Source organism: Astatotilapia calliptera, chromosome 23, assembly GCF_900246225.1.
Source record: "Astatotilapia calliptera chromosome 23, fAstCal1.2, whole genome shotgun sequence".
Taxonomy (NCBI): domain Eukaryota; kingdom Metazoa; phylum Chordata; class Actinopteri; order Cichliformes; family Cichlidae; genus Astatotilapia; species Astatotilapia calliptera.
Genome location: NC_039323.1, coordinates 12,306,171 through 12,321,053, shown reverse-complemented (window position 1 = coordinate 12,321,053; position 14,883 = coordinate 12,306,171). Strand labels below are relative to the sequence as shown.

At 40.0% G+C, this 14,883-nt stretch overlaps 2 protein-coding genes across 7 annotated transcripts in view; one reads left to right on the top strand and one right to left on the bottom strand.

The window, feature by feature from the left end:
- gabrb3 (gamma-aminobutyric acid type A receptor subunit beta3) overlaps positions 1–3,934 on the bottom strand; it is a 62,487-nt gene extending 58,553 nt beyond the window's left edge. For both annotated transcript variants that reach the window (XM_026160179.1, XM_026160181.1), the window contains exon 1: positions 3,873–3,934. The gene's annotated coding sequence lies outside the window, so the exon portion shown is untranslated. The remainder of the gene's footprint in view (positions 1–3,872) is intronic.
- The window catches only part of gabrg3 (gamma-aminobutyric acid type A receptor subunit gamma3), an 84,591-nt gene that overhangs the window by 2,133 nt on the left and 67,575 nt on the right, over positions 1–14,883 (top strand). For 3 of the 5 annotated variants that reach the window (XR_003271337.1, XM_026160186.1, XM_026160190.1), the window contains exons 1-2: positions 3,958–4,024; positions 4,236–4,381. Coding sequence is in view for 4 of the 5 variants with exons in the window: in XM_026160186.1 (XP_026015971.1) it covers positions 3,972–4,024; positions 4,236–4,381 (199 nt within the window). In the remaining variant the exon portion in view is untranslated. Of the gene's footprint in view, positions 1–3,690; positions 3,758–3,890; positions 4,025–4,235; positions 4,382–14,883 lie in introns of those variants that run through there. The other 2 variants (XM_026160185.1, XM_026160191.1) reach the window with 2 other exon arrangements.

Sequence of the window (14,883 nt, the reverse complement as noted above, 5' to 3'; positions counted from 1 at the left end):
ATGTGAATCTAACTTTCCTCTGCAGCAACACGAAAAAAATGTAACATCAGAGCATTTAAAGTGGTTGTGATTTTGTTTTTCACTTATCTTTCCTCCACCTTTAAAAAAATTCAGTCACTGCACAACCTTCAGGGTCAGTTGGAGGCATTGTGTTGAGCTAGATAAAGTATGAAATCACCAAAAAGCTTTCAGAAGAAATATTATAGAAGTGAAGTGTAATATAAAAAAAAATCATTAGTTAACTTTGACTCACAGGTTTTAAATTGCATGTGCTTAACAAAAGCCTTTTAATATAATAATACAGCGTTTTATATTATAGTTGCAACGTGCCAGACAAAGGACAAAAACACATTTGTCAGAAAAGTGATAAAAAATGAAGATAACAAAGCTAACATTGTTAAATGGAGGTCAGAGAGGATAACAGCCAGCGGCCATAAACAGGACAGTAAAAAAGAGTGAAAGTTAAAGCAAATTATTCAGCCTCATCTTTTTCAGCATTGTATTTCAAAGTCATCTTCACATCACCAGGAACATGAATCACTGAGGCTTTGCAGGATGCTGAACTGCTGGATTGATTAAAGGATTTGTATGGAAGATATTCTGAGGGTTTTTTTTTCTCCCCACAATGCTTTTTTTTTACATCTTTGCAAATTCTGACATTTTCTGTGCGACCTTTGATTTCGTCAGCACAATATCCTGCTCCCTTGCTAATCAATGTACATCAGTGCCTTACTGCAAACTTTAATTTAGAGCTTGGACGGATGCTCACACAGTGCAGTCATGTATGCAGAGAAGGAAATGACTTAAAAAACAACAACAAAAAGAAAACAACACATTAAAATACTGATATCACAGGTATCCTGCAGGCGTGGAGTCTCTGCACTGATGCATAGTTCATGAAAGAAGCACCATGAAAGGTAAGCAGAAAACTTCTAAGTGGTATAAACTGTCTAAACTGTGTACAAAAACAAAGGTTATGCTGCCTCTGACAGAACGAGGAAGAAATTGTTTGATTTGAAAACAGGTTTCATTTTTTCTTCATCAAAGAATTTTAAAACTTTGCTGTGTTTTACAACAAATTCCCACTTGTCACAAAAAATGCTAGAAATCAGCGCTTTCTTGTCAATCATCTCACCACCAGAATCTGCATGTGTGCACTTCACTGAAAGCAAAGGCCAGCATTTAAAGAAACGTTTCAAAGTAGCGCTAAAACTCTAAAAACAGATAACACAGTCCTGCTTTACTTCCTGTGAGGGAAATATTGAACTTTTCGCTGCGTGACAATGAACCGAGAGTTGCTGTAAAGTTACTTTACAAAGGGAAACAATCTGTTTAATAACCAACTAATAGATTGATGAAAATCACATAGATGCTGTCTTATTACTTTGGCAAGTTTTGCAGGTTTAAACGGAGAAAAAAAATAGTGAAAACTCTTAGGCATTATTAAACTATCGTTATTTTTTCTACACTGAAATGTGGACTATATTGTATTTGTAAAGCACTTTTCAAATTAATTAATATCTCTTGTGGATGTTCACACTGAAAGTCAATTTATGCCAAAGGTAATACAAATTAGCATGTCCTTAATCACTTCCTTTGGGTCTACTGAGCCTGTATGTTTGTAGTAGGCAGCACATTAGTGACCAGTTAAAGCAGCAGGATAATGAGGACGATTCATGTTGTAGCCTTGTTTGGATGGAACAGTCCTAATTAGAGCAGCACATGCAGCACTCAGTGTTTTAGAGTGTGCAGATCTACTTTTAACCAGCAGAGGGTGACAGCAGCACTGCAGACAGGCTTCACTATGGGTCTGTTAAAGCGCACATCCAACCAGGCCCGTGCATGTGAGTCCTGTGAGGCTGCTGTGGCTCACTGCTCATCGTGCTTTACAGTGCTGGCACAGAGGGATTATTTATCTTTGTGTTCTTGCTGGACAACTCCTCCTCTATTGTCCAGCCATTCATTTGAAATCAATGCCACCAAGGACCAATCAGAGTGTTCTTTGAAGGAAAATTATGATTGCTCCTGAAGAGGGTCAATCATAAAACTGTCAGAAAACACCTTTACCTGCAGCATGGGGTTGCTTGTTTTATGCCTTGTCATCGGTGGGGCTTCATGCCCTTGGTTTTTTATTTTTTAAAGGTACACTTCAGTACTTTCTCTAGTCCCCAGTTTCATCCTGGTGATGTCATCCGTTTTGTCATCAGGGTTATTCTGACAGAAACTGAAAACAGGCATGTTTTGGAGGTGTGAGCATAGGAGGCAGCTGCATTGTGGGAAACAAAGCCTGACTAAGCAGCAATCTCTGGGGCTAAAAAATTTAAATCATCACAGAGGTGGAAAAAAACTGCAGTTCCTCTAATGTCCACTTGAGGCTCCAGCAGTGAGTCAGTCCCCATAGACTCCCCTGTTAAATTGTCCAACTTTACTGGAGAAATAAACATGTCTACAGCCTACTACAAAAAATGTTTTGGGCTCTATAGTTAATGTCCCCCTTCTTGACAACTGGACAGGGGGTGCATGTAATAAAAATTCACCCTCTTTGGGTGCTTTGATTGACACGTGGATACCAAAGCAGGCATCTACTTATTAATGTCCTAGAAATGGATCTCTTGAGTGGTGTCAGTGCCTCTTGGAGCATTACTTCTGCAGTTATCTGACTAATAATATGGATGATGTGCAGTTAATTGTACTAAAAGAACATCCAAGAAGTCTGAGCACCAGTTTGGGTGAGTGAAATTCTAGGACTATATAAGTATGTTATGTCTGCTTGCTCCTGATTCACCCCTACAGTTGAGCCTATCTGAGGATTAGCCTTCAAATAATCAAACTCCATCTTTGATATACAGCCTATGAACTTGACCCATACTAGAAAATAAATATCATAATGTTTGAGCCTTTTTTCCATCTTTGGAGTCCTTTATGGAGGCACAGCATTCAGTGGAGCACCACCTTAAGCATCCAGCCTTAAATAAATCACATCCTCACAGGGAGAAGACAGGGGCTGTAAACACAGCATGACAAGGGCTCTCAATTACAATCTCAAACACGGCCACAAATGCGGCTTCATTCTCTAAGAGGCTGCATGCCAATTAGCAGCGTTTGGTAGCTTTAAAGGGGCTCTTGCTGCACTTTGATATGCAAGCTTTCAAATGAATAACAAAGAGGCTGCCTCACAGGTGCATCATTAAAACACATGCAACAATTAGTCGATCAATAAAAGCAAATCAGTAGACAAATGAGAACGGCTGTTATCTGATAATCGATATCTAGCTTATAATAAATATTAAATAAATATAAATTCTATTTTTATATATAGAACTTTTTGGTCGCACATAAGAGGCAATAAGATGACATCACCCGTATCACTTTTACTGTTCTGTCAGAGTTTTTGGCACCATTTAAATTTTAAAAATCCACTAAAATAAGAAACTTTAGTTCCTGCCATAAAAATAATCATATCTATGCACACAGACGCTCCTGCCTTGCATACAAATAATCTATACTGTATTCACAAAGGGATGCGTTCTTTTGGCACTTTGTACGGATAATTAGAAAGAAAGCAAAACACCACTAAAGAGAACAGGTGTAACAGCTCTAATAAGATCTGTAAAGTAGCCCCTACAGTGGAGTGACGCAGGTTTGGCCACGGAGGAGTTTTTGGTGGACCAGGGGCTTTTAGAGGGACGCATTCAGTGTGCGCACCTGCGTAAAGCACAAGCAGCGTCCGCTATCCAGGAATTGCAACCCTGTACAGGTGAGACCAGCTGCTCCTCCGTCTATACGAGGAGGCACTCCCACGAGGAAGGATCTATTTCACAACAATGAATGACATTTCTGCTGGATTACAAACTACGAAGGGCTGCTCTTACGTTTTCTCCCCTGAGCAGCAGTGACCGTCGCGTCCAGACACCGACACCTTGCGCACCGTCCTCTCACACATCTCTACTTGTTGTCCTCCTGCGACAAACATGACATCCCCGCTACTGGCTTATATCCTACTTCTTTCAGCCCTTCATACCTGGTAAGTGGCGCCCTTTGGTCGCGTGATGCGTTTTGGTGATGCTTTAAATGCTCAGGAAACTTTGTGGCTGGCTCTTAAGTTTGCGTGAAGGACTCAGTGACACTAACGATGTCTTTGCGTGCATGCACTCTGCAGACTGCGCTGCATGTTTTAAGTCAGTGTCATTGCTCCTGCTGTTTCCAGCCACCTTCTTTTATTTGTGTCCCTGTAGCTCTCTAACAATCGAGTCCGAGGAGGACTACGAGGATGTCACTGTGAACCAGATGCTGGCTCCTAAATCCCAGCAAACCGACGCCACGGAAATACTCAATAATTTACTGAAAGAATATGACAAGAAACTGCGACCGGATATTGGAGGTAAGGGTTACTTCTGTCCCAATTTCTCAGCTAACTAATCACAGAATTTGAATGCAAAGCAGCTTTCTCCTTATAGCCACACCTGTGTGAAACCTGGGGATGCTATTAGTTCTAGAATCAGATAAATGTAATGTTTAATTCAGAACCTACATAACACTGTACGCACGAACTGTGGACTAAAACCTTTAAGTGTCAATATTAGCTAAAGCCTTCCCAGGTTTGTCGCCACTGCTAACACTGAGCCCAAAAAGTCTGTTCCGAACATTTTACAAGCTTAAATGTTCTTGTACAAATGTACATAAAATACCTTTTTATTAGTCTTTTTTTTAAGGTTTGCATTAATGAAAGATGCCCTCTCTGAAGACTCCATAAAACTGTCCAGCCGTTATAATGAAACAGCAATACTAAGTAAACCAAAACTTTTAAAAGGACTAAAAGTATTGACATTTTAAAATGTGAACTTACTATCAGCTATTTAAACACTACAATCTTCAGACATCCACACATGAAGCACAGGGGATAGGTGATTTCCTCCATCTCTCTTTGGCTGATAGAGGTGTTGGAGTAGCACTTTATAAAGTCTAACTTCAATAGCAGTGACAATGCCAGGGAATTTCTGAATATTGTAGAATTTATTTGTTCCTACAGCAGATGTGATTGTGCGGTGTTATTCCAGGATGTCAGGACCATTCTGCAGGAAAGTCTTTGACGGTCAGCTCTTCTTGGTCTTCTTTGGGTTTTTTGTGGTTGTTGAAAAGCTTTGAGGTGTTTGACTTCATCACCCTGTTGACTCGTTCATTACAAAAATCCAAACTTGAGGGTGGGACATGTCTCTGAAGAATGGAGTGCTGCTTCTCCATGGTCAGAGTGGCGTTGATTCAGTGCACGTGTCCAGAATATTCCCACCCTCTATGGGTTTCATATAATGTGGTAACATCTCCTTATAGACACTCTTCTGTTGCTACCACTATCATCAAGATATTATTAATATTGTTTTTCTTGCTATTCGCTGTGAAGTGCTCCCTTAGTCTACTCTTGTGGTCATAACTTTAAAGCAATGAATTTAGGGACATTCTTTCTTATTAGATGACACTATTTCATGCATTTAATGGGCAGGTAAAGTTTTTTAGTGGTTTTACTTTCTGACCCACGATCACAAAGGGTCAAGGTGTAACTCATCAGCATGTCCTCATGAATATAAATTACATCTGAAGGTGGAAACTTTGAGTGGAGGAGAGAGATATGTAATTCCCTGACTCATTTTCTCCTGGATAAAGTGAATGTGTTTGTCAACTCTGAAGACTCTGAAGAGGCTCTGCTTCTGTTCTTGTTCAGGGTTTGCAAAGTGGCCTCTGGTGGCAGGCTGCTGCCATATGGTAATGTAGTTAGAATCAATGCATAACAAAGAGGGGCTTCTTAGAACACACTTCTGTGAGTTGTTGCTCGTTAGGTATTAACTTAAAAATGGACAACTTTCATCTTTGCAAAAAGAACAAGCAAGACATGGTTGAGCTGGAGGTCAGTCGTTAACCATCTGACAAAGCCGAGTTGCTTTGCGAGCAGCAGCAGCAGGCGACATCCAGTTGACACCTAACAGCCTGTTGTGTTTAACAGCAGGCGTCGCCTCAGATGTGACCAAGATTCAGCTCGTGATCACGATTTCTTCTTTGCTGATGGAGGGTGTTTGCATTTGTAGCCTTGATGTAGATGGCACCTTGCTAACAAAACCTGTCCACAAATATCTAACTAGTGCTGGCAGGCCTGGGATCAGTAGTCTTGGTAAAATCATACTTTTATTAAAGGTGCTGCAGTTGCTATAGATGTGCATAACAGTGCATCAGATGACTTTTTATAATGTGAATTTGTTTTGTTTTTTGCAATGATAGCCGACAGATAATGACACTGGATTCTTACTTTGGGACATGTAGGCATTTCATGCTAATATCAGCACTTTACCATCATCACATAATCATCACCAGCTGCTGTAATAAATCATACACCCAGTGACGAGAGTTAGTTGAGTGCTTGCGACTCATGAAATGTGTGTGTGTGTGTGTGTGTGTATATATATATATATATATATATATATATATATATATATATATATATATATATATATATATATATATTAGGGGTGCAACGATATTCGTATCGATATTGAACCGTTCGATACAGTGCTTTCGGTTCGGTACGCATATGTATCGAACAATACAATTTTTTTCAATTTTTTTTTTTTTTTTTTTTTGTGTCCCGTTTGGATCTATAGCCATCAGAATTGTTGTCTTGAGGCCAAGAAAGATGCCAAGAGGATTTATTTTAAGTGGATCATCATATTGGTCCATTTGATTGACCTTTATTATAATTATGAATTTATTTTATTTTCAGTTGCAAACGGGACAGACATGACTGTGGGATAGGACAGGGGGAAAGAATGAAAGAAAGAGGGGGAGAGAAAGAAAGAAAACCAAAGGGGAGAAAAAAAAAAGAACAATACAAAATTTGTAATTTATTTTATCAACTTTCCTTCTGACCATGCTGTCTGTGTTGAGCGCTCAGTGAATCTGCATTTGACTACTCCGCCTAGGCTCGAGAGTGCAGCCTAGGCGGAGTAGTCGAACGCAGATTCACTGAGCGCTCAACACAGACAGCATGGTCAGAAGGAAGAGCGCAGGGCAAGCTAGCGAGACAGAAGTGGACCTCCCCACCCTCATTCAGATCTGGCGTTTGGAATTATTTTGGTTTTCATGTGACGTATGACCCTGAAGGTAAGCGAGTCATGGACTAAAGTAAAACAGTATGTTGGATGTGCCATGCAATGCTCAATTACATGGGTGGGAGCTAGTGTGTTAGCGCAGTTAGCTCGTTAACGTGTTGGCCATCTAGCCCCTCTATATAGGGTAGCTCGTTAACGGAGATTTGCCGTGTTGTGGCATTAAGGTTATTTCAACGAGATTAACCTGAAAGCACTAGTGGGAACACAACGAATATGACTGCACATTTACACCGACATCATCCTAGTGCAAAGACAAAAACAACAAGCATGCATGCTACAAACTTTAGCCGAGTCATTTAGACAGCTGTTAGCACAGAATTCTCCTTATGGAGACCTGATATGTTTAATATGCTGCTGAGAATATAGCCCAGAAGAAGCGGATAGTATAGCTTTTATTTTGGAAAGAGACATTTCTCTGTAATAAACTCTCTTTTCCAAAGATGAGTGATTCCTCAATCAGATACAGGGCTCGCAATATCGCTAGCCCGACGTCCCGGGGCTATCTCTGCCCTGCCTGTCGGGCTATTGTAGGAAGGAAAAATATATGTCAATGCTTTTGCATTCTTTCAGAAATGTAGCTGGGTAATTATGTCATTGGGTGAGCCACTGTCAATATGTGACATATTGAAATCGTGTTTGAATTTGCGCTTGTTTTTTTGCTTTCACTTTGCAATCCCGCGAACTGTGTATAGAGAGCGACAGCACTGATCTGTGAGTGATGATAATTTGTGCACCAATTCCTCTGACATCGTCTTATTAATCGTTAGCTTACTATGCAAACATGACAAGTGAAATCTCCCGCAGCTTAAACATGTGAGAGGTTGATCGCGCAGAGAATCGCTGAGCTTATGTGAGTGCGGCAGGATATATATTTGACTACGATGACCTGGATGACTGAGAACCTTCACAGACAGATATATATTTTAGTTCTGCTGAGCCAAATAAGACAGGTCAGGGTGAAGAAGTGACAGCCAAAGAAAAGCTTACCACAAAACGGAGAAGTTATGACAAATCAGACTATAAGGCAAAAAGAAAGTGCAGCTTTATGGTTTCATGGACAAAAGAATTTCTGTGGCTGCAATATGACGAGCTAAAAAACAACACGCACAAGGGTTAGGGTTAAATTTAAAAACTGTACTTTTGTGTTAAAATATATATTTATAATTTTAATAAATGACAAATTAAAAAGGCATGAACATTTTTTTTTGTATCGAAAAAATATCGAACCGTGACACCAAAGTATCGAACCGAACCGAACCGTGAATTTTGTGTATCGTTGCACCCCTAATATATATGTGTATATGTGTATATGTGTATATGTACATATGTATGTATGTATGTATGTATGTGTGTGTGTGTGTGTGTGTGTGTGTGTGTGTGTGTGTGTGTGTGTGTGTGTGTGTACACATATATATGTCCTGATATGCAGAGGCAAAGAGTTTAGGAGCAGTCACCGCAAATGCCCGGTCTCCTCTGTGTTTTAATCTGGACCTTGGGACAACTAGTAGCATTTGGTCCGCAGAGCTCAAAGATCTTGCAGGAGTATACCAGGTTAGAAGACCAGAAACATATGTAGGAGCTAGTCCATGCAGCGTCTTAAAAACAAGTGTTAAAATCAATTCGAAAACTGTTTGGCAAATCAAATCAAATCAAATCACTTTTATTGTCACATCACATGTGCAGGTACATTGGTGCAGCACATGTGAGTGAAATTCTTGTGTGCGAGCTTCACAAGCAACAGAGTTGTGTAAAATACAATAATGTAAACAAGCAAAATACAAGAATGGCTACATCTGAAACTAATAAATATATGTACAATATATAATAGTATATGCATTTCTGGATGTGTATACTAAATATTTTTCTACGTGTGTGTGTGTGTGTGTGTGTACACATATTTTACAAGTTAAATAGAGTAAACAATGAATAGAATTGTTTGAGGATGCTCTCAATGGCACAGTGATAGAAGGTCCTGAGGATGCGGGGGCTCATGCCGAGTCTTTTCAGTCTCCTGAGAAAGAAGAGGCGCTGCTGCGCCTTCTTCACTGTTTTGTTTGTGTGTACTGACCACGTAAGATCCTCAGCCAGGTGTACGCCAAGGAACCGGAAGCTGCTCACTCTCTCCACAGCAGCGCCGCTGATGGTGATGGGGGTGTGTACTTCGCTGCACCTCCGGAAGTCCACTATCAACTCCTTTGTCTTTGTGACGTTGAGGGTGAGATGGTTGTCTTGACACCAGTGGGTCAGGCCGCTGACCTCCTCCCTGTAAGCTGTCTCATCACTGTTAGTGATAAGACCCACCACTGTAGTGTCGTCCGCAAACTTCACAATGATGTTGGAGCTGTTAGTGGCTGTGCAGTCGTAGGTGTAGAGTGAGATAGGTAGGATTTAAACCATTCCAAAACAATTCATTTAATTCCGACACATAGTTGCAGCTGAAAGATAAGAATCCCATGATCTATTGTATCAAAAACAGCACTGAGATCTAATAATTTTAAAATGTCAGAATCTCCTGAGTCAGTAAAAGTTAAAAGATCAGTTTCAGCACTGTGGTGCATTTTAAAACCAGACTAGAATACTTCACCAATGTCATATTTATCTAAGAAGGCCTGGAGCTGCCAAACCTACAATTTTCTCCAGAACTTTTGAAAAAAGGGCACTTTAGAGATTGGTCTGTAATTTGATAAAACTGTTGAGTCCAGATTCTGCTTTTTAAGGATAGGTTCCACAACAGCATGTTTAAAGTCGGAGGGAACGGAGCCTGACTGAAGACTATTGACAATGGAAAGTAAGCATGAACCAACAGTGTCAAAAAACTTGTGCAAGTTCTTTCAAATGCAAGCTGTAAGCTCCGGAGCTAAAAGCCAAAAGATGGCAAAACCACCTAAACATGTTATCAGCCTGCTACAAAAGTGTCTGCTAGGCTTCACCTGAGTTTTTGGAGTCACTCAACAGGAGCTCTGCACTGTCCTCCATTGTTCAAGCATTTTTGATGCAATTATATGGCGATGGCTGCTGCGTCGTTCATTGTATTAACCGACCATCTGAGAAGTCTGTGCTGCAGTTTTGATGAGTGAAATTTTAGGATTTTATTTGGATGCTTCAAGATGAACTGCTGAGTCCAGAACCAATAGATGACATCACAGTGGCTATATTCAAGCTTTTTATACACCCAATAGCGAAACTCTTCTCATTTCCAAATGTAGATCTACTGATCAAGATTAATCATTCATTTGGGGAGAACTGCATTAAGAGATAAATTAGTGTTCTCAAAGCATGCAAACTGGCCCAAGTTTTCTCTTTAACCTAATTGGGAAGTCTTAACTCATTCACTGCCATTGACGTCTATAGACGTCAATTGAAAAACTTACGTTGACTGCCATTGACGTCTATAGACGTCAATTGAAAAACTTACGTTGACTGCCATTGACGTCTATAGACGTCAATTACGTTTTTCAATGGGAGGGGGCAGGTGTGGGATTTGAAGGGGAAGGTGACTGGAAAGGCAGAAAAACCCCAAGGGCACCTTACAACACCGACCCTGATAGCAGGCTAGACGGTGACCTAGGCAGGCACCAACTTGAAAAACTGAAGCCCACCAGCAGTAAAAGTAGACCTGCAAGGAGGTGCAGGGTTTGCGCACGTAAGGGATTGCGCAGTGAGACAAAAATGTGGTGCAAGTCTTGTTGTGTGCCCTTGCATCCCGGAAAGTGTTATAATGATTACCACACAAAAGTGAATTATTCATTGTGAATAAATGTTTCACTATGTACATTTTATTTTTTCATATATTTGTAAATAAATTGTTTTGATAAAACATAACCTTTCTCAGTGTTATTTCTGTTTTATAGAAGTGAAAAACTATTTTATATGTTAGAGGTGTCACAAAGCAAGAAATATTAGTGTCAAAGGCACTTTTCTGCTTGAAATGTATTTTTCACAAAAAGCTCGTTTTCTCCCTTTTTTTGGTCAAAACAGGCATTTTTGGTGGAACCCACCTCTCTTCTACAGCTGATTACTAAAGAATGGAAAATGGTAGAAACAAGCTTTTCTTTTTTTTTGGATGAAAGAAGAGAGTCTGTTCTTCATTTTGGTAGGTTCAGCGTTTATATGATCATAACACACAGTTTTCTGTGGCTCTTCAAAAATGAGTAAAAATGCTCAAAAACCCTGGCAGTGGGGAGTTACCTGATTTGAAAATGGCTGGCAGTGAATGAGTTAATAGATCCATAGAAGAAGAGACCATTATTGTCGGCACCTGCACCATTTGGCTTCAAAAAGGGAGAAACCCACAGATGATGTCACAGTGGCTACGTCCATCTTTTGTATACAGTTTGTTGTTTTGGACAACGAAGTAGGTGGATCCTTCAGCATCTCTTTGAGATTCTTCAGTCACTGCTTTAGCAAACAGGATTTTTACAACCTGAATCTTGTATAATATCTCTGTTACTATGGATACCAAGTAGTGCAAGCTCCGTTGTTCCTGTCTGGGAAAAAATAAAGGGCACAAAAGAAAGAAATGTGATTGGTACGCTAGGTGTTACTCAGTGGCACGTATAGATGACCTCACACATGCTCTGGAAAAGCCCTTTCAATGCATTCCTGAGAGAGATGATCCCGTTCTTACATCCTTAGTGCCACTTTATTAGAGTTACTTTCTCAATGTTTCACTCCAGCAAATAACCCTGAACTCTCACTTTCCTCAGTTGATAGAACAAACCTAAAGTTTACTATGTAATCTGCTCATCCTGTGGTCAATTTCAGTTTTTTAAACTGTTTTTCTTGGTGTTTTAAATCCTCTCCTGACTGTTGTGATTCATACAAACAAGGGATCGGTTAGATTTTCCATCAGCATACGGCATAACGATGGCCTTTGTCAGAGCTACATAAATACCGCTTGTTCTAGAGTTATCCAGTGCTCAGCTGGATGCTTACCTTTAATCCAAACATTAATGTCATGTAAATTTGTTTTCTCTTGCTATTACTCATGTGCTTTCACTGCAGTTTAATCTATCTAAGCTTCCTGAAGCTTGAAGAATAACATATTGGAGAGGATAAATAATGTGCAATTTCCCTGTAGCTCGGTAATCTATTTTTCATTATAACCTGGTAACATCTAACAGTAATATAACTGAGTTTCCCTGGAAACCACAATAACAATAACAAAAAAAAAATCTCAAACAGGTCCATTTAGTAGCTTATTTGTGTGCTTTCAGTAATGTTACTTAATTCCTTACAGCAGTTAGGGCTCAGGTCCAGATCCAGTCCAGATATATGTAGATATGGGAGGTGATAGCAGTGAAGCCATTAGACTCTGAAGCAGATATAAGTCCTGGTGACTGTGGACGCCATCTGAGTTCAGTGAACTCACTGTCATGCGATGGACACGGTCAGCAGCAATGCTCACAGCTGTTTTTCCAATCTTCTGTTGTCCAGGTTTGATGAGTTACATCAACAAAAGAGATTTGTTTTAAAAGCGACCTGTTCTGCTAATTTCCTACTTCGTTTATTCCATGACTTTATCAGAGTAAAATGGCCTGTATTTATATAGCGCTTTACTAGTCCCTAAGGACCCCAAAGCGCTTTACATATCCAGTCACCCACCCATTCACACACTGGTGATGGCAGCTACATTGTAGCCACAGCCACCCTGGGGCGCACTGACAGAGGCGAGGCTGCCGGACACTGGCGCCACCAGGCCCTCTGACCACCATCAGTAGGCAATGGGTGAAGTGTCTTGCCCAAGGACACAATGACCGAGACTGTCCAAGCCGGGGATCGAACCGGCAACCTTCCGATTACAAGGCGAACTCCCAACTCTTGAGCCACGATCAAGCTTGGCATGAGTCACAGTTCACAATAACATTAATCAGTTCATCCTGTCTCATCCCTGTGTCTTTAAACCAGTTTTTACCTGACTGTTAAGTCAGAACTCATTATTTGAAGCTTTCATGCTTATTATGAGCCTGCATCAATATAAACACTAATATATTTAAACTTAACGACCATTTTATTAGGAACACCCATTCAGCTATTGAATCAGCAGTAATGGTAGCAGCTAAATTCATTTAGGCATGCAGACATACTCAAGACTTTAGATTGAGCATTAGAATGAGGAAAAAAAGAGATTTAAATGACTTTGAAATGGCTGGTGTCACACGATCTGTTGAGTGTTTCAGGAACTTTACCCTCAAACAACCATCTCTAGGGTCTAAAAAAGAGAAAATATCAAATAATCGGCAGTTCTCTGGGTGAAAATAGCCAGATTGTAACTCAAATAATGTAATAACTCTAACCACACATTACAACCAAGCCATGCAGACGAGCACCTCTGAATGCACGCTAAACCTTGAAACAGATAAGCTACAGCAGCAGAAGAGCACACCGGGTGCCACTCCTGTTAGCTGAGAACAGTAAGCTGAGGCTTACAGTTCATGTAGCCTCAGCTTACTGTTGATGTAACTCATCAAACCTGGACAACAGAAGATTGGAAAAACAGCTGTGAGCATTGCTGCTGACCGTGTCCATCGCATGACAGTGAGTTCACTGAACTCAGATGGCGTCCACAGTCACCAGGTCTCAGTCCCAAAGGTGCAGTCACCTTTGGGATGTGGTGGAGCACAACAAGGATGTGCAGCCAACAAATCTCCAGCAGGGCTGTGATGCCTTCATGCCACCTAATTAATAATGTCCCTTTTAATGTATGAAGTAATAATCTCTTTGCAAAGACATACACTGGAAAAATACCATTTATGGAGATGTCAAAGCCAGGAACCATTTGAACTTCTGGCCCAAAAGGATTGAAGAATTATGCCCACATGGTGAAATTGAGGCATAGCTGATTTTTCTGTGTGTGTTCAGACAGCAATACTTTGCTGAATGCTTTATGATGCCATGGTATACGAAATATACCTGTAACCCTGTCTTCGCTTCTTTGTTTGAATTTTGTCTCTAGCACAAACTATAACAGCATTCCGGTCATTTAAAGGAATGGCTACAATTACATATTATATAAACGTAACTGACATCCAACAGCACAATTTTCACTCTGAAAAGGAAAAGAAACAGCCATGAATTTACGCTGAGCCAAATGGTCAATAGGACCGTCTAAAAAATGCTAAGTGCAATTATGAGGAGCATTTCAAGAGCCTGAAGAGTCACAAATCTGCTTTTTTTGTGTATCGCACACAAAAAAAAGCCTCAACAATGTTCTTAGACTGACGGTAGCTCAGACAAACTTTCTCAGCACTTTTTCTGCACACAAATGTATATTTTTAAAAATCCTGTTTTATCAGGATTGTGATGCAAACATTGACATCACATCACTTATAATTTTACACTGAATATCAGGTTGAACACGGTTCATACTAAAAAATCTAAATTAGCAGCTGCATAACGAGTTTATCGTTTGTGTTTTTCTATCATTCCCCTGTCGTGGAAATGATACAGGGAGTGCAGAATTATTAGGCAAGTTGTATTTTTGAGGGATAATTTTATTATTGAACAACAACCATGTTCTCAATGAACCCAAAAAACTCATTAATATCAAAGCTGAATGTTTTTGGAAGTAGTTTTTAGTTTGTTTTTAGTTTGAGCTATTTTAGGGGGATATCTGTGTGTGCAGGTGACTATTACTGTGCATAATTATTAGGCAACTTAACAAAAAACAAATATATACCCATTTCAATTATTTATTTTTACCAGTTAAACCAATATAACATCTCCACAT